Genomic DNA, 24009 nt, shown 5'->3' with positions numbered 1-24009 from the left:
ATGGCCTCCCCACAGGTTCTAGTTTCCTGTATTCTCTCTCTTTAATCTGTCCTACACATTTCAGTCAGAATAAAGAAATAAAGGTCAGGATAATCGTCTCAAAAGATTGCCCTGACTTAACACAGAATCTACAGCAACTCTCCCTGGCTGGTTTATCAACTCTTATCTCTTTGTTGTGGTTCCACATTCCTCCATAAACCAATCCTCACAGAGCCTGACTAGCTCTCCTGACCTGTCCCATAACCAAACCCGTGACAGAGGCCTCATTAGTGAAGCTGACTTGCTAGGAAAAGCATTCTGGAAAACGACTTCCACAACATAGGTGTTGACAATTTTATTATTTCTTTGACAAGTAATTATTTTTTGGAGCTTTTGTTGCCATTACTTTAAGTTGGTTGTTGTTCACAGCGCTGAACACTTTTTAGCTGTTTTTCAGAATTAACTAGAATGTATTTGAGTGACTACTAGATGCCAGGCACTATGTATTTTGAAATACATTATTTCCACCAAAAATATTCTCACAGCAATAGGGTTTGTTTCAATGGCCAATAATTTCACTGCCCACATATCCTCTACTGGCAAAGTTTTTAAGTGCACATTGATCATAAATTCAAAGAATACTGAAAGACAGGAATGAAAACGTAAAGCATCCCTCTGACCCAACCAAATTCCTCTCCTTAAAAGTAGCCACTATTGCCTTTTAATGGCATCCTAATAAATCTTGGCTGTCTTAAAAAAAAAGAAAAGATAGCCACTATTACTAGTTTAGTTTGTTATGTGAAATTCAAAAATACATATTTTATATAATACCAGTATATTTACATATCCTTTGCCGTCTGCTAACAAGTACTTTCTAGATATTTACTTTTAAATAAAAATAATACTTCTTGGGCTGATGGAGTGGTTCAAGTGAACACCTGCATAGCAAACATGAGGCTCTGAGTTCAAACTCCCTTACCATCAAAAAACTACTTTATTGTATTCCAGCTGATACACAAAGGAAGAATGATAGGATATCATCATTTTGCAATCTCTAATGAATTAACGGATCCAAGCATTGAAAGCGAACAGCTCTATCATACAAAAAGAAGCAACTGGGCTCAATGTGTCTCCTCACGAGAATAAAACCTAGTGTCATCTATGGAGTCCTGGGGGGAGGGAGTGCAAAACTGAACTTAAATCTAATCAAGCCTTTAACTACCCATTGGGAAGCAATGATCCAGATTGAGAATCAGCAAAATCCAGATTGAGAAACTGCTGAAAATTATAAGGAAAAAAGAGACCAATTAGAAACATACTAAAGAAGAGTTAAAAGATAGCATCAACCAATAACAGCATGTAGTTTTTGAATTTAGATTCAGAGTATTTTTTAAATATATGACAGATTGAAATTAAAAATTTATACTCTCACTGAATAATGAATTAATTGTTAATTATTGTTTTAGATGTGGTTTAGCACTGTGGTCTTTATCTCTTAAAGATACATAAAGAAACACTTATGGGTGTGGCTAGGATTTCCCTGAAGCTGGATAATGGATACAACGGCCTCTGTGTATATGTTTGAATGTGTGTATGTCATTGTATTTATCAACAATTTGAGGCCAGGTGTGGTGATCCCTGCCTGTAATCCCAACTACTCTGAAGGCTGAGGTAGGAAAATCATTGTTCAAGGCCAGCCCAGGCAAAGTTAGTGGAAGACTCTGTCTGAAAAACAAACTAAAAACAAAAGGACTGGGAGTGTGACTCAAGTGGGATATAGCAAGTACAGTGCTCTGAGTTCAATCCCCCGCACTGAAAAAAAAGAAAAGAAAAAGATTTTGAGATTCATTTTCTTTAACCTACTATTTAACATCTCCAGACAAGTATCTCAGAGTTTTTCACTTAGAAGTTTCTGTTTCTAAATCACCCACAAAAAAGTTTACAATAAATTCTTCTAATAACAAACAGTGTACTAGAGAACCTATTTCCCTTTCTGTCCCCAGTACTGGGTATTAGCAAGCTCTTACCCTTGGGCAACTTAATCAATTATGAATCTCACAGCCCCTCTCAGAATCTTGCTGGTACCCCTCACAGGCCCCCCTGATGTGAGCATGTTTGCTCCAGCCCATCCATGTTCCTGCTTGACTTCAGTACCACGAAGCTCACAGATAAGCTTTAAAGTCATCACCAAACTAGGTTGCATCCTAGTGTTTATTTTTGTTTGCTTTTCTTTGATTGCTATTTTCCCCTCTCCTCTTCAGTTACTTGGACTTTATCTTAAATGCTGGGAATATATTTATACTTACATTCTACTCCAAAGTGAAGAGGAAGGAAAGGAAACGAGGCCAATGGCCACTCAGCCAGGTTCTCGGGATGACATCAATGTCTATGGTCACTCCATTCCAGTCTCTGGTCCTCAGATCTGTAGGCTCAGAAATGTCTTTGGTGGTAGGCCAGAGATAGGAGATTCAGAGACTGGATCTCACTGTCCAGGCTCTTAAGGGACAGATGCACAAACGTTGGTCATAATCATTACCATCCATCGTGGTCACATTCACCAAGTGTTTACTACCTGCCAGGCCCAGCTGGATACATTTGTCCTCATAAGAACCTGGTATTCTTATCTCCCCAAAATACAAAGAAGGAAACTGAGGCACAAAAAAGATTAAGGAAATTGTCCAAGGTCCCACAGCAAGTGAAAACAAATTGAGATTCAATCCAAGGCAGTCTGATGCCAGAGGCCATGCCCTTAATTTCTAATGAGAACTGGTAACTACTGGAAAGGCACACATTTGGGCCCATTGCTGCATGGAGGCGGAGCTTCTCAAAAAACCAAACCTCCATGTGTTAGGGAGGCAGGTGACCATGACAGCTGGTGTCAACCTGGTTAGCCTGGGGCAGCCATTTTCTCTTTAAGGGAAACCTGGTTGCAGAAAACAGTCATTCGAGGGTCAGGGTGCCATCTGCTCCAAAGCGTGCAGGATGAGCACAGACCATGTGGCCTCTGAGATTTGGATTTCCTGTTTTCCATACCATTCCGTTTTTTTCTGTTCCCACAGTCAGGTTAGCCTAGTATCTAAATGGGTTCTTTAGACAGTTCATGTATTCGCTTCTAGTCCTGCAAGATCTGACCCTGTCCACAGGGGCAGGCTCAGGGTGCAGCGCTCTCCTCCTTGCCCTCTGACTCTGAGCAACATCTTTTCCGCTCCCCCTGAACCTTCACCCCTGCCACCCACTGCCCAGAACACTCTCCCCTCCCAGCCTTCCCAGTCTCATCCCAAAAGTCCCTTTCTTGGGGAGGCCCTCCATGCCTCCATCAATGTTAAGTTAGGACACACTCCCTTATACTCCCTAGAGCAGTATTTCTCCTAGCTCAATACTTGTTACAGTCTTTTATAGTCACTGGTTTAATCGCTGTCCTCCCTTCTAGCCACAAAAAGTCAAGCCTCTCTGTTCCATTCATCTGTTTCTCCACTACCCAGCTGGTTGCCCGCCATCTACAGACACTTAATTTTTTTTTTTTTTTGTCTTTTTTGTAGTACTGGAGTTTGAACTCAGGGCCTTGTGCTTGCTAGGCAGATGCTCTGCCATTTGGGCCATGCCCCCAGACCTTTTGGCTTTAATTATTTTTTCAGTCGAGTCTGGGGTTTATGCTCAGGCCAGCCTGGACCACCGTCCTCCTATGTATGCCTCCTGTGTAGCTGGGATCATAGACACACATCCAGCTTTTTTGTTGAGATGGGGGTCTCACTAACTTTTTTTTTGCCCAGACTGGCCTTTAACCTGCAACATCCCTCATCTCTGCCTCCGGAGTAGCTAGGATTACAGACAGGAGCCATAATACCCAGCTAACACTCAATAAATTCTTGAATGAAGGAATGAACTAATGATACCACACTGTTGGAGACCAGGCATGACGCTGGACTGGGAATAATGGAGTTTGCACAGCCTCTCCATGTAGATGTTTGCACAGCCTCTTCTACCATAATTTTCCCAGTACCTAGGTGTCCTAACCTTTGTTCTCACATCTCCTTGAAGAATACAACCTGCTGTGTCTGCATACCAGCCCCTGATGCAAAACTAGATAAAGTACCAGAACTGTTAGGAGACTTCATGATGCCAGATTAATCAATACTTAGATAAGGTGTCCTGCGTGCCTTGATGATTCCAGAACTGATGTGTTGTAATTAAGCTTCTGTAGCCTTAAGAAAATTAGCCCACCAAACCCCATTCCTTTCACCTTGAATCAAAGAATTATTGAAGCTTGATTTTTACCTGAGTCTTTTCTTGTAGCGACCTATAAAATAAACACTCTGGCTCGGGTAGGCACTCACATTTCCCACCAGGAATGTGTAGCCCTCCCGATCCCAGCTTTCTGTTTTATGTTTTATGTCTGTATGTCGGTGTGTGTTTTATTTCTCCTTCCCCACCACTCTTAGTCAGGTTCACGCAGCAGGTCTCAGGCACAACACCTAACAATACCTTGGAGCCCAAGAACAGGAAATTGACCTACAGTGCCTTTCTTATAGAATTTAATGACATTAAGATACCTGGTAGATTTTTTTTAAGTAATACAGATTTTCAATCATATGTATTAAATCAATGATTAAATCTAGTCTCCCTGGTCACAGAGCTAATATTCCTAGCTGCAGGGACCGACCAATTAAAGATCAGTACTGAAACCAAGTAGAGCCAAATCTTAGGCCTACTTTCTGTCTCGTATTACCAAGGAGCCATAATGTAAACTATAATAGCCTCCCTCTTAAAGTCACAGGGCTCTGCAGACCACATTGTGAAGCCAAATATTGTATAAGGATTGCTGATGAAGTTACACCTTTTTTTTTCTTTTGAAGGCCAAGCTGAAGCAATAAAACAGGCCGCTAGAAGTCTGGGGATGGGGGGAAGATAATGAGGTCAGATCTGTGCTGTAAATGGCTCTCACAGCAGGACCTAGGATAGAGGAGAGCAGTTTTGAGCCTTGGAGAGCAGAGGTGAAACTCTAACACTTTCTCTCACTTGAATAGAACAGGTGCTTGTGTATGTCTCAATGCTCCCTGGAGCGCTCCCCTCCCTACCCCCTCATCTGAGTTCCGTTTCAAGGAAGAGCAGAAAGTTTATTGTGTTACTCTGCTGAGCCATTGTTGCACCAAGTGGGAATGCAGTAAGAGGTAGCAGAAGAAAAAGGAAAAGATAAAAGTAGGGAAAGACTGGAAATAACCCAACTGTCCACCACAAGGTAAATGGATTATGTACTGTAGCTATACAATGGAATACTGCCAGGAAAAAAAAATGTGCATGTGTATATTGATTTTAGATAGGTGGATGGGCGGATGGATGGACAGATAGATGACAGATGGCTAGACAGATTTTATATATATGTACTGATATGTGCAACAATATGAATGAGTCTCAATATAATTCTGTTGAGTTAAACAAGAGGCCACCAGTAGCTCACACCTGTAATCCTAGAGACTCAGGAGACAGAGATCAGGAGGATTGTGGTTCGAAGCCAGCCCAAGCAAATAGTTTGAGAGACTCTATCTCGAAAACACCAGTCACAAAAAAAGGGCTGGTGGAGTGGCTCAAGGTGTAGGCCCTGAGTTCAAGCCCCAGTAATGAAAAAAACCAAGCTACTTACAAGGCATAAACACTGTATGGTTCTACCTATATAAAATTCTAGAAAATGCAAACTATAATAATGATAAACCAAATCAGTTGATGCCTGAGGACAGGGATGGGGCAAAGGAAGACATTGATAGTCTGGCAGGTGTAAGTGGCTCATCTCTGTAATCCTAAACTACTCAGGAGGCAGAGATCAGGAGGATAACTGTTTAAAGCCAGCCGCAGGGAATTAGTTGGAGAGACCCTATTCTGGAAACACCCACCTCAAGAAGCAGCTGGCTGGGTGGTTCAAGTAGTAGAGTGCCTGCCTAGCAAGCATGAAGCCCTGAGTTCAAACCCCAGTGCTGCCACATAAAAAAAAAAGAGGGAGAGTCTTGATGAAGGGGCAGGGGGAGAGAGCTCTTGAGGGGTTACTGAGGAATACATTCATTATTTTGATTGTGGAGATGTCTTCATAAGTGTGTGTGTGTGTGTTTGTGTGTGTGTGTGTGTGTGTGTGTGTGTGTGTGTAAAACAGCAAATGGACTGTGTGCTTTATACTTCAGTGAAATTATTGTTTTAATTATATGAGGGGATAGCAGAGAAATGAGTTAACAGATGGCATTTAAACTAGACCCTGAAGATGTGGCTTGAAAGAAAGCTCTGGCCAGGCCAAAAGGAAGAAAGAGTAAATTCAGTCCAGTTTTGAGAAAAGGCAAATGGACTTAGACAAAAAGACCATTTTCAATAGAGCAAAAAACCTGTAGAGTTGCAGCAATGGGAAGGAAGAAAGAAGGAAGAGGCAAATTATGGAAGGTTTTGAATATCAAACTTTTAAAAAGTAGGTGCCGGGTTGCAGTTCTACCTCTTGCTGAATGAACCTGGACAAGTCACATAACCTCCGCCCCACTCCCTGGGTTGGTGATGGAACCCAGAGCCTTGTGCATGCTACGCAAGCACTCTACCACTGAGCTACATCCCCAGCCCCACTTAACCTTCCTAAGACCCAGTTTCCTTTAGCTGTAAAATAAAGATGACAATAATAGAACCTATTTTAAAAGCTGTGTATAAAGATTAAATGAATGTTTATGGGGGGAAAAAGGTTAAGTAAGGCAATACATGTAAGTCAATTAGCACAGGGCCAAGAAAATGGATAAGTGCTCAATAAATGGAAGCAATTATCATAGCATTATTTTTAGCCCAGAATAAGCAAGTGTTTAAAGATGTCTGAGCAGGAGAAAGAAATACTTAAAGAGATTCTGTTAGCAGGATTAATCTCACCATCATTGATAGTTTCCCCTCCAGAGTTAAAATACCAAATTCTAATACCATTCCTCCTTCCTGGCTCGGTTACTTCCTTCTATTTACCATAATTGATAAACAAGAGGAGCCCCAATCCAGTAACTACGGCTTTCCCATTCTGGTGAAAGGATCCCAGCTGGTGAGTTCCCTCCCCAGCCCCTCTTCTACCCCCATCTTCCCCACTTTACCCCGCTCTGGGAGAATGAGCTAAACTCATTCCATAGTTGAGCTATGGCCTCTGGGATGGAGGCTCATAGCCTCCCCCCTACCTTCCTCCCCAATCCCCCTCTCAAGGTTAGCTACCACCTCCCTGGACTTATATCCAGGGTATATTCTGAGTGGAAAAAGGCAGGCAATATTTCTTTTAATCTTAAGCATAGATATTTCCTCCCTAAAATCCAGGGAGGGGGTCCAGATTTTCAGGAAATAACCCTACTGTCTCAAATCCCATCAGCACTATATTAAGAGCTTACTCTCTAAATATTTTATGAGGAGGACCTCTCTGTGCCTCAGTTTCCATAGCTATAAAATTAGAGCAAATAATGGCACTTACTTCATGAGGTTCTTTGTGAGGAGTAAATAAGCCAACACATATAAACACTGCCTAGCATGTCGTAAGTGTTCTGCAGGTGTTAGCTAAACTTTATTAGGGATTTTATTTCTTCCTACTTGTTTGTAATACTTTTTATGTGTGGTCATATATTTCTCCATCGCTAAACATTAACAGTGACCTTGTAACAGGCTATTTCAATTCCCATGCATCTCTGGGGTGGAAGTTTGGCTGATGATGGCCTACAAAAATTCATACTCCAGCCCAGAGACACCGAGTTTTTCAACATACCCAACCACAGGTGACTGCATCTGTTAATTTCATTTACTGAGAAAATAAATCACAGATAAAAGAATTCAGCATAAATTTTCAAATCAGTTGGTAATTCTATCAATAACAATAGCATCTATACAGGCTTGAACACACACATGTAGGAAATGTATGACCTATTCAGTCTGTGATCATGTCTGGATTCATGACACTCCTGCAAATCAACTCCAGAAGCCTTTAACCAAAACACAGTTGAGTAATTCGTCAGATCATCAATGTCTTTATCAGCAAAATGGAATCTTAGACAGGTTCAATATTCTGCAATTCCACAAATATAATTGTCCTTGGGCTGGAGCAGGGCTCGTGGTAGAGAGTTTGGCTAGCAAGTGCAAGGCCCTGGGTTCAATTCCCAGTACACACAAAGTAATTGTCACATAGGGTACACAAGTGAAAAGAGTTAGCTGCATGACCAGCGAATGGATCACTTACCTTCTCTTAACCTTATTGTAAGAGGGATATTAACTCTGTAGTTTTGCCTAGCTTGAACTCTGAAAACCAAATGAGTTGGTGATTGTAAATTAAAAGCTCATCTCAGTGGGGAATAAAGAATCAGGATGGTGGGGCCGCGGGGAGAGGGGCTCTTTCCAATGACCAATGCTCTGAATTTAATGAAAATCCAAGCAGTTACCCTAAATCGGGAAGCTTAAAGGGACCTGCCATTGTTACCTCCTATTCCACACACACAAAAAAGGAATCTTAACACAGGCCTCGCCCAGCTGTTGCAATGAGGTGACCAAGGACAGATTTGGGAAAGGAGCGCTAAAAACACTTCCATTTCATCTTGTCTCCACATACATTTAATGGAAATGAACAACGCCCCCTCGATTTACCGAAGAGATTAAAAATGGGATGGAAAAATTAATTCCGTAAGTAGTACTTAAGTGTCCACTACGTGCCAGGCATTCACTGGCGCGTAAGATACAGAGGAAAACCAGGCCAGCAAAGCCTCTTTCAAAGGCTGACCAGAAAGACCATAAACAAGAGAGCAAATGAACCAATTTCAGACAGCTGCTAGGAAGACAAAACAGACCGGCAGGAAAGAGAAGCGCGAATTCCTGGATAGATGGCTTGGAAAGATATCTTTGAGATTGAGTTCTGGCCAGTGCTTTGCAGTAACTTGGAGCCACAGCATTCCAAGCAGAACTATGAATGCGAAAATGGTCACAAACCCATAAATGACAGAAATTTCAAAGCCCCAAAGCGGTGGGGGTTCGGGGGAGGCGGTAAGCGAAATCTATGAATTTCTCTGCGGCGCGGAATTTTAAATATTCATGCAAACCAATCAGGAAAAGGTTGGGGCCCCAGCTGCACCCGCCCCGCCCGGTCCTAAGCACACGGAACCTCTGGTACCTCGGGACACATCACAGGCCAGAGCTGGAGAGTAGATACACAGCTGCTGCCAGACTCGTTGTACAAGGCTGTCACGCAGTGTTCCCCGAACTCGGACTTAGTTGTGTCCCAGAGCCCTTAGTTTTAGGTCGATAAAACATACCCAACAAGTCTCCTTTGAGACAGGGAAGAAGCGCCCAGAGGGGCAGTCTCAGCGTCCTACTTTAAAGCTAAGAATAAGACCCGCTCTAGATGAGAAAACAAACCTAGTCATGCGCGGGAACCTCGAGATTACAAATGCTTCAAAAGCTACTGTGTGCCACCTCCTAGAACCCTTGGACTAAATTAACCTAATTCTTAAAAAAAACTAGGAGAGAATACAAGTGAACAAAGCTCTTTTCTGGCGACTAGGTGGGTGGCTCTGAAAAGAGCCTTTAGAGAAGAGCGACCGAAGAGCGCCAAGTGCAGGCGGGACTCATTTGGAGCTGGTGTACTTGGTGACGGCCTTGGTGCCCTCGGACACGGCGTGCTTGGCCAGCTCGCCGGGCAGCAGCAGGCGCACGGCCGTCTGGATCTCCCGGGACGTGATGGTCGAGCGCTTGTTGTAATGCGCCAGGCGGGACGCCTCGCCGGCGATGCGCTCGAAGATGTCGTTGACGAAGGAGTTCATGATGCCCATGGCCTTGGACGAGATGCCGGTGTCGGGGTGCACCTGCTTCAGCACCTTGTACACGTAGATGGAGTAGCTCTCCTTGCGGCTGCGCTTGCGCTTCTTGCCGTCCTTCTTCTGCGCCTTGGTGACGGCCTTCTTGGAGCCCTTCTTGGGAGCCGGAGCGGACTTGGCCGGTTCTGGCATGGCTAACAGCACACCAACAAGACTTAGGAAAGAAAGGAATTATGAGGATGGGGCGGGCCTGATTCTTTTATAACTGCCTTATGCAAATTAGGTCTCAAAAAGCCTTTCATTTCCATTGGCCTGTGTAGGAACCTTGCGTTTTCAGTAAAACCTACGTAACAACGACAACTCGACTTCATTGGCCATTTCTGGAACCAAATTGGGACCAATTGAAAAGCCCGTTCCTGACCCCACCCCTAGGAAAGCTTATAAAGGGTTCGGTGTTTCTTTAGTCTTGTTTTGTTGCGAAATTGTGAGCTTCTGTTGTGTTAGTGTTTGTTTTCAATCATGTCTGGCCGTGGCAAGCAAGGAGGCAAGGCCCGCGCGAAGGCCAAGTCGCGCTCGTCGCGCGCCGGCCTTCAGTTCCCGGTGGGGCGCGTGCACCGCCTGCTGCGCAAGGGCAACTACGCGGAGCGCGTGGGGGCCGGCGCGCCCGTGTACATGGCGGCGGTGCTGGAGTACCTGACGGCGGAAATCCTGGAGCTGGCGGGCAACGCGGCCCGCGACAACAAGAAGACGCGCATCATCCCTCGCCACCTGCAGCTGGCCATCCGCAACGACGAGGAGCTGAACAAGCTGCTAGGCAAAGTCACCATTGCCCAGGGCGGCGTTCTGCCCAACATCCAGGCCGTTTTGTTACCAAAGAAAACCGAAAGCCACAAAGCTAAAAGCAAATAGCCCTGACAATAAACCAAAGATTAAAGGCTCTTTTTAGAGCCACCCAAGTTCTCAAAAAAAGAGCTAATGCGCTTGTCTTGTGATCAGCCCTTCATTTGACACTTTGGTGGCTCTTAAAAGAGCCTTTGGGTGAACGGGGATGGTGTCAAAGTCTTAATTACTTGTTCTTGCCGGGCTTGTGACTCTCCGTTTTCTTGGGCAACAAGACAGCCTGGATATTAGGCAACACGCCACCCTGGGCAATGGTGACACCTCCGAGTAACTTGTTGAGTTCTTCGTCATTTCTCACGGCTAGTTGCAAATGACGAGGGATGATGCGCGTCTTCTTGTTGTCGCGGGCCGCATTGCCTGCCAGTTCCAGGATTTCCGCCGTCAGGTACTCGAGCACCGCAGCCAGGTACACTGGCGCGCCGGCCCCCACGCGCTCCGCGTAGTTGCCCTTGCGCAGCAGGCGGTGCACGCGCCCCACCGGGAACTGAAGGCCGGCGCGCGACGAGCGCGACTTGGCCTTGGCCCGAGCCTTGCCTCCTTGCTTTCCGCGCCCTGACATTATGCCTAAAAATGCAGTCACAGCTGCTTTTACAAGAAGGATGTGGAAAGGATAACCAATTTGATGTAATTTATAAGAGCTACCGGGAGGGGTGAAGAGAAGCAGTTTGATTGGCTAAAAGCGGAGCGAGGTCAACCAATAGAAAAGCAGAAAGCAGACACCTGGTTTGCATCCTGCAGTACCAGGAAATGACGAGTTTGAAGGTATCTACCAATCGCGGATAGCCACATTAAGGCCCCTAATTTGCATGTCAGAATTTTTTAAAGAGAAGGCTTTCAAACAAAACGTCTCTTTCTTACAAGAGTGGCAATTTGTTGGGCCTAGGAGGCTTGTGTGGGTTTTTTTCACTCCAGTTTAAAGCAGGGAAATTCCTAGACGGAGTCTAAAAATTGCAGAGGTCCTCGTGTGTAGCTGTACGGTCATCCCCTTAGGGTATGGGTTTTTGCAGTTCGTTATCCCCTTGAGTCCCAAATTACCCTCCAAGTCTCCTCTTTCTGTGTAGTCACTGCCATACTCTCTTAAAGAACTACCTATACTGCTTCCTTTCTCCGCCCTCAATTTAGTCGCTGGCGTCGCCCCACCCCCACCTTCTTGTGCTCCTGGAAATTTTTTGATCAAGGGCTAGAAGAGATTTGCCATCCTCCTCTTAACCTCCAGGAGGCGTCCGTTACCGCTTTACCTGCCCCCTTGGCAAGCTGTCACCCTCCGTTTTTCTTAACTGTTTGACTTTCCTTGTCGCTATTCTGCCCACTCCTAAATCCTCGAATCCCACTTGTCCCCCAGCTCCACCTCTTCACTCTTCCCGAGGGGTCTTAACCCCCTTCCCAAGCTGCCAGCTAACATTCAAATTTGTTTCAGAAGCTCAGGTCCTGTACCTAGTGGCTTTACTGGATGTTTCAACCCCTTTATACCGACAAGCACCTTAAGCATCTGAATACGAACTCATTGCAAACAACCTCCACCCACTACTCCTCGTTCTCTTTGCCTGAACTACACCAACAAACTGCCAGTTATCAAAGCCAGAATCGACTCCACTCTTCCCTTTATTTCAACAGCATACCCAGTGTGTTACTTCCTTAACATTCGCCCCGCTTCTCTGCTCCCCTTACCTACCTCATATCCCTCCCTCAGATTGCAGCAGTCCCTGAGGAGTAATTTTGCTTGCAGCCTCTAATGACTTGCTCCACCCTAATTCCTTAAAAATCTTTTTGGAAAGCTCTTCTGTTTCTTCCCAATATCACATCCCTGCGAGTTCTACATCCCCAAACCATTCTCTACCATTCCTTAATAATCCCTTAAAGACACAAGGTAGGAAGCTTATAAAGAAAAGAATACAGTTAAAATCTATTTTTTGAGCTGTTAAAATTCTTTTATCTTCACCTTTACTCAACCTGCATTTATTGGGTGTGCTATTGAGCAATGGTCAGTTTGGTGAATTCTGAGAGGAGTCAAGTTAGTGGAGCTTAGTAAGAATGTAAGAATGTTGTATGGACTTGAGCTCCCAAATCCAAAGGTGGTGAGGGTGTTTCCTCAGTAAGTGAGATATAGCAATATTATTCTAGCCCGATTGATTAAATCATTTGAGAAGATGAATATTTTAATCGAAAGGTGTAGGCCATATAGAGTCCACAGGTGGCACTCATAGTTGGAATGTGCTGCTTCTCCAACACTGAGTATCTATACCTTCAGTAGCATTGGCCTTTTCTTAATTCCTGAGATGTGTGTGTGTGTGTGTGTGTGTGTGTGTGAAGTACTGGGGTTTGAACTCAGGGCCTACACGTTGAGCCACAACACCAGCCCTTTTTGTGCTGAGATTTTTCGAGATAGGGTCTCACAAACTATTTGCCTGAGACTGGTTTTGAACATTCATTGTCCTGATCTCTGCCTCCTGAGTAGCTAGGATTATAGACACGAGCCACCAGCGCCCCACCAGAGTGAAATCTTTCTGCAAACCATACACAACCTTCTCACTCAGGTTCTGTAGTCAATTAAAAATTTATGATTATTCTCTCACAATAAAAACAGGAGATGAAGAAAGGGGAGCCAATTATGGGAAGACATATCCATCATAGAGGTTAACACATTTGCATTCTAAATTATTCATAAATTTCTTGTGTACTAGCTGGGTGCTGGTGGCTCACACCTGTAATCCTAGCTACTCAGGAGGCAGAGATCAGAAAAATCTGGATTCAGAGCCAGACCCAGGCAACTAGTTCTCAAGACCCTATCTCAAAAAAAACCCATCACAAAAAAGGACTAATGGGATGACTCAAGCTTGCTGCCCAGCAAGCATGATGCCCTGAGTTCAAACCCCAATGGCACAAAAAAGAAAAAATTTCTTGTGTGTTTTGTAAGCACCAGCACCTCCCCAATAAGCCGATTAACTCTGGAAGTTCTGATAGTGTCAGCTTTTCGGATCATCAGTCTGAGAACAAAACCCAGACAATAGGGAACCCATGTATAACCTGGGTACCCTGGGAGACCCTACTTGAGGAACCAGCTGAGCCCCCTTCTTCTTTAACCTTTACTTCTATTATAGTGCCCTGTGCTATAAGGAGGGGTGAAGAAAAAAGAGATTATGTTGGATCTTAATATGTGCTAAACCCTATCTATGGTAGTGGCTCCCTGTAAAGTACATAGAATTGTCTAATTCACAGATAAAGAAAGTTAGACTCTTTGCCTGACTCAAAGAATGTGGTCTTCATTCATATTCTTTAACTAACTAAACACTGGGCTTAATGAAGTCACTTAGCCAGCCTTGCTTAGAAGAGAGTTACACTTACTACCTCAGATTCTTTACAAAACCTTATTAGATATGTCTAGATAGGCCAGTATTTATCCGATTTGATTACTATCTATCGCTTCCAAGAGCTCCTTTCCAGCATTTTTACCAGAGCTATTATAGAAGGAAATAAAGCAGGCCATTTGTAAAAGTACACACCTTCACAAACAGTCTGGATCTTATTTCCTTTAATAGCTCTGAGGTTATTCACTAAAGGCAACTGAGTTCCTTCCCAGGCAATTTAATTAAACAATCATTTATTTTGCACTTTCGCTCCATTCCATCATTTCAACTAAAATCCTCTCCCTTTGCATTTTCCTCCACCTCTCCCACCACCACCCATTTTTTTGCTGCACTGCACATCATTCATGAGAAGAGCAAGGCCTCTCCATTACTCCCTGCCATTGAACATAGTTGCCCCTGGCCGATCAATATGCTTCCTGCTTAGATTTTTTCAGCCCAACTATCACTTTCTTCTCCCATGCAACAGCCTCTGTGTGTCCACATCGCTTTGTTCACATTCTGGTGTTATTTGTCATTCTACTGTGTTTTAATGTTGGTCTCACCTCCTTTCTGTAACCACTCAAGGGTAAGACCCCAAGTCTTATTTGTATTTGCATAAATAGTTATCAGTTCCTTCTACCTGGCTGTTAATAGGCAATTAAATGTTTTGGTATAAATAAGCAAGACAGTACTTGTAGAGACTTAGATATTTATGTTTAGCCCACAAATACTTTCCAAATAGCCATAAATAGAATGACCATGGTGGACAGATGAGGGAGGATGTAATAGAAGCTTATCGATTAAATAAAAAGTGTATACCCTACCTTATTAGAATTGTTAGAATAAATGAGAATAGGTGTTTAAATAAAAACAGTACAGAGCCAGTAACCCCAGAGGTCCCCAAAGCTGGAAGAAGAGGCTATAATTGTTAATTTTATGTGCCATCTTGACTGAACTGAGAAATGCCCAGACAACTAGTAAAACATCATTTCTCAGTGCATCTGTGAGGCTATTTCTAAAAAAAGCTTAGCTTTTGAGTTGGTAGATGAGTGAAGAAGATGACCCTCACAATTCAGGGGGTATCAACCAATCTATTCAGGCCTTAACAAAGAATAAAAAGATAAAGGAAGGGCCAATTTGCTCTCTGCTTCAGGGGGAACATCCATCTTCTGCCCTTGGCCATCGGCGCTCCTAGTTCTCCAATCTTCAGAGTCAGATTGGGACTCTCACCATCAGCCCTGGGTTCTTAGACCTTTAGACTTAGGACTTACACCAGTGGCTCCCCCTGGTTCTCAGGCTTTCAGGTTTGGTCTAGAACCACACCAGGAACTTTGCTGATTCTCCAGCTGGCAGACAGCAGATAGTGGGTCTTCTCAGCCTCTGTGATTATATGACCGAATACCTCACAATAAATCTCTTTTACTGTATCTTTTTATGTCCTACTTGTTCTTTTCTTCCAGAGAACCCTCACTAATTCAGACAGAATAACTTTTTTTTCTTTTGTGATTTTTCTTTTATTATTGTTGTACTAGGGTACATTGTGACATTTACCAAAGTTCTTACAATATATAGTCATTGAATTCATCCTCCTCCATCATTTTCCTTTATCCCCACTCCCCCACTTCTTGAAACAGTTTCAACAGGTCTCATTTTTCCATTTTCATACAAGACTATGCAATATTTCTACCATATTAACCCTCCTACCCCCTTTCCCTACACCCTCCTCCCTCTCCAGGCAGAATAACTTAATGATAAAAAGCCCAAATTTGCAGCCTAACTCTCCAGGTTGGTTTACTATATCTGTGACCATTAGCAAGTTAACTAACTACTAAGCTTCTCTGCTTTCTCATTAGTAGCTACTTTGTGGAGATGTAAGAATTAGGAATTCATAACCACAGTTCTAGGTGTGTGGCTCAAATGATAGAGTGCTCACCTAACATGTGCAAGGCCCTTGGTTCAATCCCCATGCTGCATTCACAAATATAAAACTTTTAGAACAGTACCTGTCACCAACAAAGCAAAGACATCCCCAAAATTCTTTGAGTGAATTTGTCATTTCAAAAATAAGCATTGGGAATGTAGCTCTGGTAGAACACATATTTAGCATGCCTGGAAGCCCTGGGTTCCATCCCCAGCACCACAAAAAAATAACAAATAAATACATAAACAAATATTGGGTTCTTCCTATGGCCCAACAATTCCACTCCTGGATATATATCCGATAGAAATTAATGTTTATGTCCAACGAAAAGCATGTACAAGAATATAGTATATTCCTATACTATAATTGTATACAATAATGAAAATGAACAAATTACTGCCCACACATGGACGAGTATTACACACATAATGTTAAGCAAAAGTTATATGAAGTTCAAAAACTAGCAAATCAGATCTAAGGAGGCAAAGATTAGAATTGTGGTTAATTGACTTCCCTAGGAGCCTTCTGAGGTACTAGAAATTTTCCATCTCTTGAGATGGGTGTATTCATATGTAAAATTAAGCTTATACATTTAAGATTTATAAATTTCTTATGTATAGATTATACTTCAATAGGCACAAAATAAGTCAGGCTCCAGTGACTCACATCTGTAATCCTAGCTACTTGGGAGGCTGACAGAAGGATGGAGGTCAAAGGCCAGCCTGGGCCAAACAGTTTACAAGAACCGCATCTCCAAAACACCAGAGCAAAATGGACTGGTGGTGTGGCTCAAGCAGTGAAGCTCCTGCTTCACAAGTACAAGGCCCCAAGTTCAAACACCAGCCCTACCAAAATAAGAACAATAATAGGCACAAAATAATATTTAAATGAACAAGTATTGAAGTGAGCACCATGAGAAAAACAATGAGTACTTTGTCTGACATCCCAATCACGTTACAGGTTAGCTTTGTTTTGTGTAATTACACATAAGATGGACCTTATAATCTCTCTGTGCTCTAAAGCCTCAAAAAAACAATCTTAATCTGGCCAAGACAGACCTTCACTACATAAATAGATATTATTGTGACTATGTTTTTATCAGAAAAATAGACAATAAGCTTACACTTGCAAAACCCTCTTCCCAAGGGGCACAATAATAACGTACACCATTTCTATGACTATATTAATTAACTCATTTGTCCATCCACACTTGCATGTGCGTGTGTGTGTGTTTAGACAGGGTGTCTCTATGTTGCCCAGGCTGACCTCAAACACACAATCCTTCTGCCTTAACCTCCCCAGTAGCTGGATTATAGTCACATACCACCATGTCCAATATATTCAATCCAATATATTGAACACCTAAGTATGCCAACACTGAGCTCAGCATCACACATCTTGACTATAGTAAATACCACTTCCTGGGCTTGCAGTTCTCTTTCCGCATGGTTTGTGCCCTCTGGTCATTCAAATCTCTTTAAATGTCATCTTGACAGCAAGACTTTCCTGACCACGACCTCCCACCACTCACTAGCACTGTGGATTAATAAATTGCAAGGCCCTGACCAAAAATGAGAGTTGTTACATCTCTTTAACAACTTTCTAATCAATTTACCATACTCTACCTTCACTCAGGTTATCTTTCACCTGCAGTACTAACAAAGACTTTTCCTCTCCTCCTTCTACTCTTCTCACTCCTCAAATACGCTCTTTACCCACATTCTAATTCTTCTGAGTGATTTTACCACCTCCCACCACCCACTCACCCACCTACCCACCCTGACAAAGAAACACCTCAAATGTACTTCTTAGATGCTAAGATTAGTAAGCAAAAGCTTAAGGAGAAACAGGAAATTACACAGATTCAAAGTACAGTCGTTCAGTCTTATCCTCAGGGAGATTCTCTCACTTCCCTGGCCTCTTAGATGGATATTTTTACCTCTGGCTTTGTTAAGCACCACACCTGGCATGATCAGTCATGCCTGCAGTTCCAGCTTGTGGCAGTCTGTTTTTTGGGACCTTCTCAACTAGAAGTGTTCCAGAATGCCCAATGGATACCAAAAACCTCAGATAGTACCAAACCCTATATACATATTCATCCTTGGGCATGTGTGGGGATTGGTTCCAGGAACCCCATGGATATGAAAATCTGCTCAAGTCCCTTATAGAAAATGCTGTAGCATTTGGATATAACCTACACACATCCTCTTGTATACTTCAAAACTTCTCTAGATTATTTGTAATAACTTAATACAACATGAGTGCTATGTAAATATTTGTAATACTGTATTGTTTGGGGAAGAAAAAGTCTGCACATGTTCAGTAAAAATGTGGGTTTTTTTCAAATACTTTCAGTTGGCAGTTGGTTGAATCTACAGATACAGAACACACGGATATGGAACCCTCAGATATGGAGGGCCAACTGTATTATGGTTTTTTTTGTATACATACATATCCATGATGTTTAACGTATAAACCAGGCACAGTAAGAGATTAGCAACAACTAATAGCAAAACAAAACAAGTATAACATACTGTAATAAAAGTTATTTTAAACATATAAATTGTTTATTTCTGGAATTTTCCATCGTAAATATTTTTTGACCACAATTGAAAATATGGCTAAGAGGATGTTATTATATCTCCCAAAATTACAGAACAATTTTATGTGGAGAAATCTGACAGATACCACCTTAATCATGTGATCAGAATTATCATTAGTAATAGGGCAGATAAAAATCATACACCCCCTTGTAAGATTCACTAAACAAAACCTTAACATCACTTGTTATTCTTTGGATTTTGAATGTCTCCTAAAGGACCATGTGTTGGCGGTGGTACCAGCTTAGCACTATTGGAGGGAAGGTTGGAAACCTGAAGAGAAGGCCTAGTGGGGGGTCTTTAGGTCAATGGAGATGTGCTCTGAAGGAGACAGCAGGACCACCTTTGCGTCCTGGACACGAGGTGAACGGCTTTGCTCTGCTACACACTCCCCACCACAGGCCCAAAGCAATGGGGACAGCTCACTATGGACTGAAACCTCCAACATAGTAAGCCAAAATAAATCTTTTCTCTTTGTAAATTGATTAGGCTCAGGTTTTTGTTACAGTTAACAGCTGAATAACATCACTTCTGCAATATCCTGCCAAAAATGCTTATCATAAATCTTAATCATGGAGAAACATTAAACATACCCAAATTGTAGTATATTCCACAAAATAAACAATCTGCACTCTTCAATCCAGCCAAGCACCACTATTAGTTCATGCCTTTAATCCTAGCTACTTGAGAGATTGAGATCAGGAAAATTGCCATTCTAGGCCAGCTCCAGCAAATAGTTCAGGAGACTCCATCTCCAAAATATCCAGAGCAAAATGGGCCAAAGGTGTGGTTCAAGTGGTGGAGTGCCTACTCTGCAAGCAGGAAGCCAAAAAAATCAATCCAGGCATGTGGAATTGCACCTGCCGTCCCAGCCACTAAGAGAGCTGAGATGAGACCTGCTTGAGCCCAGAAGTTTGAGACTAGCCTGTGCAACATATCGAGACCTCCATCTCAAAAAAAAACATTAAAAGTTAGTAAAGACAGGAACCATGGCAGCTATGGTTGCTGCTTTCAAGGGCCCAAGGAGGAAGTTGATACACTGGGTAACAGCTACTGTCTGTCTTCCAGCTAGTAGAACTCTAGCAGTGCTATGGAAAAGAGGTTGTTCACAGCATAAGCATGAGGACCTGCCCATTCCAATGGAAAATTCTTATAAGGAACCTCTTAAGAAATGTATCTTGTGTGGGAAACGTGTAGATTATAAGAATGTGCAGCTTTTGTCCTAGTTTATTTCTCCATTTACAGGATGTGTTTATGGAAGATATATCACAGGTCTTTGTGGGAAGAAACAGAAAGAAATAACAAAACCAATTAAGAAAGTTCAAATAATAGAGTTTATGCATATCTCAAAGACCCTAAAGTTTATAACATCAAATATTGGGAATAAATTATATGAGGTTATTGCCAATAAACTTATTTTATAGTAAATAAAACAGTTATGAAAGACAAAGACTAAGGAACTATCCCAGATTAATGGAAACAAAAGAGATATAACAACTGAATGCAACAGCTAGATTAGATGCTGGACCAAAATTTTTTTTTATTTTATACATAGAACATACAAATCTTGAATAAAGCATGTAAATTTGATAACAGCACTATATCTGTTAGTTTCCAGTGTTTGACAATTATTTTCTGGTTATTATATAAGAAAATGTCTTATTTTATTTTTTTTAGCAGTACTGGGATTTAAACTCAGGGCTTTCACTTGCTAGACAAGCACTGCCACTTGAGCAATGCACCCAAACTTTTTTTTTTTTTTAAAGTCAGGATTCTCCAGGGAAATAGAGGTACAAGGAGGAGAGAGAAGATACATAGATGATAATAGATGGAAGATAGATAGATAGAAGATAGACAAATAGATAGATAGATTTTATTATAACAAGTTGGCCTCTTTGATTATGAAGATAACAAATCCCAAGATTCAGGGTGAGGTGACAAGCTGGAGACCCAGGAGAGAGGATTGTGTGGTTCTTGTCCAAGTTCAAAGGCCTAGGAGCCAATGGTATAAATCCAGTCCAAATGCTGGACTCAAGACCCAAGAGGAGCAGATGTTTCACTTTGAGTCCAAAGACAGGAAAGATCCAATATCTCAGTCCCAACACAATCAGGTAAGAGGAAGTCTCTCTTACTTGGAAGAAAATTGACTTATTCTGGCCTTCAACTGGTTGGATGAGGCCCATCCACATTAAGGATGGATTGCCCTCCCTAATTTGCTTTACTCTGTCTACCAATTAAAATGTTAATCTCATTCAAAACACCCTCACAGAAACACTGGGATTAATTTTGTGTGTGTATGGTACTAGGGCTTGAACCTAGAGCCTTGTGCATGCTAGGCAAACACCCTATCACTGAGCTATATCCCTAGCCCTTTTTAATTTTTTATTTTGAGACAGGATCTCACAAAGTTGTCCAGACTGGCCTTGAACTTGTAAGACTCCTGCCTCAGCCTCCCCAAGTGTCTGGCACTATAGACATGCACCACCATACCCAGACTTAGAATAATATTTGAGCAATATCTGAATTTCCAGTAAAGTTGATACATAAAATTAATCACACATAGTTAAAGGCAAATGGATTTATCTCTAAAACTCACTCTCAACTGAGTGAGAATATAACTGTATGTGTAGGTAAATGCATGGTGTTAGAAATGAAAGAGAGAGATGCAGAATGGATAGATGGGAAGACAGCTCAACGCCAGGATAGGGTTAATTGTGGAGAAGTGGTTCTGTGGAAGGAGTCCCCAGCAAGAGAGCTGAAGCCCACAGCTGCTTATAGACTGGGGGTAGATAAAAGGAAGTGGGTGGAGAAGTCCCAGGAAAGTCACTGGGCAGGATAATCCTCAATGTCCCTCTGACCCTCCTGAGCTAATGGTGTAAGGACAAGTAATTCCTTCTATGCCAGGTGGGGAGTTTCTAGTAAATGGCTAAAGGTGGATGTCTATTTTTCTTTAGAGCGGGGTGGAGAGTTTTCAAGTCACCTTCAAGGGGGAGGGAGTCCAATTCTAACATGGCTTCCTTTTGTTCACCTTAACACAGAAACAAAACAAACATGTTAAAACCTTAACGTTGGTGATCTTGGTATCATGGCGAAGGATATAAAAATTATTTGCACTATTTTTGTAACTTTGGATTCACAAACCTGGTAATCATCCTGACACTTCCCTTGTCATAACCAACCCATTACCACAAGCCATGGGTTCTACTCTCCGAATATATGTTTTAGGACCATAATTTCTCTCCACTTCCACCACCACCGTAGCCTTAGTTTGAGTCCTCATCATTCCACACATAAGCTGCTACCATAACCTCCTCACTGTCTCCCTCCTTCCCCCTTCTCTCTTTTACAATCCATTCTCTACGTTGCAGCCATTGATCTTTGCAAAATACAAATTTAAAGTCAATGTAATGCATGACCCTTGCATTCCTAAAAAATTCAACACTGTAAAGGACACTGTCTTAATCCATTTGTACTGATATCAAAAAATATCACAGACTGAATAATTTACAAAGAACAAAAATGTATTTTTCTCAGTTCTAGAAGTTGGGAAGTCCAAGAAGGAGAGTAGGAAAAAGCAAAGATTTATTAGGACGCCATTACAAGGGGAGACAATGGTGGGCAACTATGCAAAGAAGTACAGCACTTTGAGACAGGTTTGAGAATAGGTTTTATGCCTGGGGTTAGGCCACTTTTGATTGGCTGTTTCCCTTTTTTCAGAGGTTACTGATTGATTGTCTCTTCCTCGGAGGATGGTTTGAATTTCGCAAGTGGGAACATCTCCTGAGCTCAACCCCTCCTTCCTCATTCTCACTAGCTCTCACTATTTTGTTCCTGTCCTGCCTCCATAAACGGGGGACTTTCTTCCACAAGACTATCTAGGTATCTTGCTAGGAGAAGAGCAGAAGTGACCTTGTCTCCTCAAGCCTATTTATAAAGCACTAATCAAAATTAAATAAGTAAATAAATAAATGAACAAGAAATTGTAAGAAGCTAATCCACTCATGAAGGCAGAACCCTCATGGCCCACTCACCTACCCAAGCCCCACCTCTTAATACCACCACAGTGAGGATAAAGTTTCAACATGAATTTTGGAGAGGATACATTCAAACCATAGCAGGCACCAATTTTCATTTGACTACCAACTATATTAGATAATAGTGTTGTGTGGATGGTCAATGTCTTGGGTGTGATAATGCTATTGTGGTTATGTATGTAAATATCCTTGTTCTTAGGAGATGAAGAGTGAGAGGCGGTGTACACAGCAGTGAAGTGTTAAAGATTTTGTACCTACTGGGAAAAGAGGAACCCTTATACACTGTCAATGGAATTGTAAATTAGCGCAACCATTATGGAAATATGAATAGAGATTCCTCAAAAAACTAAAGCTATGCTGGGTGCTGGTGGCTCACGCCTGTAATCCTAGCTACTCAGGAAGCAGAGATCAGGAGGATCCCAGTATGAAGCTAGCCAAGGCAAATAGTTTGTGAGACCCTATCTTGAAAAAAAACCCATCACAAAAAAAGGGCTGGTAAAGTGGCTCAAGGTGTAGGCCCTGAATTTAAACCCCAGTATCACACACACACAAAAAAACCCTAAAGCTAGAACTACCATATGAGCCTGCTATTCCAGTCCTGGGCATACATCCAAAAGAAGGTAAGTCAATACACAATAGAGACACCTGCACACCCGTGTTTACAGCAGCTCTATTCACATATAGCCAAACTATGGAATTGGAATCAGTCTAGATACTCATCAAATAGATATACAAAATGTGGCATGTATTAGCAGAAAGGTTAACCAAAAATGTTACAGGAAAGTGAGCACAGCTATGTTCCTTAGTCCTTTTGTCCCACTAGAGGAGAATTTGGGCAAGCAGCATATAGTTTCAAAAGACTGAAAGCAGGTTGTCCCAGAAAAGAAGGTCGAGAACCACAATTATTTTTACCTGGAACAAGAATTTATTGAGGTGGAAAGGGATTGGAGTATTAAGTCCCATCCTAGGACCAGCCCAAGGCTGAAGAACAGGTTAAAGTCAAGAAACTAGCATAGGCCTGCACATTTACAGCATGCACATTTACAGCAAACAAATTATTATTGGGTCCACCAGACCCCTAGGGTATGGTTTTGTTAAATTAAAGATCTATTGTTACAGGAACTGATTGATGTCATCCACCTTGTGTGGGAGACTAAAAAAAAAAACAATCTCTGACATCCATAACCTTGGTGGGCTATTTTGATCTTTTTTCTTTTTTTTTTTTTTTTGTGGTACTGGAATTTGAACTCAGGGCCTACACCTTGAGCCACTCCACCAGCCCTTTTTTTGTGTATGATGGGTGTTTTCGAAATAGGGTTTTATGACCAATTTGCTGGGGCTGGCTTCAAACCGGGATCCTCCTGATCTCTGCCTCCTGAGTAGCTAGGATTACAAGCTTGAGCCACCAGTGCCCAGCCTATTTTGATCTTAACAGAGGCTGTTCAGAGTTGAAAA

The 24009-nt window shown here is 42.2% G+C and overlaps 4 protein-coding genes across 4 annotated transcripts; 2 read left to right on the top strand and 2 right to left on the bottom strand.

The window, feature by feature from the left end:
* Positions 1–9487: 9487 nt before the first annotated feature.
* LOC109677513 (histone H2B type 2-E) lies at positions 9488–9994 on the bottom strand. The gene has a single exon (XM_020153463.2). The coding sequence runs from the start codon at positions 9945–9947 to the stop codon at positions 9567–9569; it is 381 nt and encodes a 126-aa protein (XP_020009052.1). The 5' UTR covers positions 9948–9994; the 3' UTR covers positions 9488–9566.
* A 226-nt stretch (positions 9995–10220) lies between these two features.
* Positions 10221–10712, top strand: H2ac20 (H2A clustered histone 20). Its single transcript, XM_020153402.2, has one exon. The coding sequence runs from the start codon at positions 10275–10277 to the stop codon at positions 10662–10664; it is 390 nt and encodes a 129-aa protein (XP_020008991.1). The 5' UTR covers positions 10221–10274; the 3' UTR covers positions 10665–10712.
* A 66-nt stretch (positions 10713–10778) lies between these two features.
* H2ac21 (H2A clustered histone 21) lies at positions 10779–11272 on the bottom strand. The gene has a single exon (XM_020153389.2). It carries the CDS (start codon positions 11212–11214, stop codon positions 10822–10824), a length of 393 nt encoding a protein of 130 aa, XP_020008978.1. The 5' UTR covers positions 11215–11272; the 3' UTR covers positions 10779–10821.
* An 8237-nt stretch (positions 11273–19509) lies between these two features.
* On the top strand, positions 19510–19822 carry LOC109677587 (small ribosomal subunit protein bS18m-like). Its single transcript, XM_020153487.1, has 2 exons — positions 19510–19730; positions 19789–19822. Exons 1-2 carry the CDS (start codon positions 19510–19512, stop codon positions 19820–19822), a joined length of 255 nt encoding a protein of 84 aa, XP_020009076.1.
* Positions 19823–24009: the final 4187 nt, after the last annotated feature.

This window comes from Castor canadensis, chromosome 11, assembly GCF_047511655.1.
Source record: "Castor canadensis chromosome 11, mCasCan1.hap1v2, whole genome shotgun sequence".
NCBI lineage: Eukaryota > Metazoa > Chordata > Mammalia > Rodentia > Castoridae > Castor > Castor canadensis.
The sequence above is the reverse complement of the archived record's forward strand: the minus strand, read 5'-3'. Positions and strand labels throughout refer to the sequence as shown.

Coding starts and splice junctions, on each gene's coding strand:
- LOC109677587 (XM_020153487.1), top strand. CDS start 19,510: ATGGCAGCTATGGTTGCTGCTTTCAAGGGCCCAAGGAGGAAGTTGATA. Junction 19,731..19,788: donor CGTGTAGATTATAAGAATGT/GCAGCTTTTGTC, acceptor GGAAGATATATC/ACAGGTCTTTGTGGGAAGAA.
- LOC109677513 (XM_020153463.2), bottom strand. CDS start 9,947: ATGCCAGAACCGGCCAAGTCCGCTCCGGCTCCCAAGAAGGGCTCCAAG.
- H2ac20 (XM_020153402.2), top strand. CDS start 10,275: ATGTCTGGCCGTGGCAAGCAAGGAGGCAAGGCCCGCGCGAAGGCCAAG.
- H2ac21 (XM_020153389.2), bottom strand. CDS start 11,214: ATGTCAGGGCGCGGAAAGCAAGGAGGCAAGGCTCGGGCCAAGGCCAAG.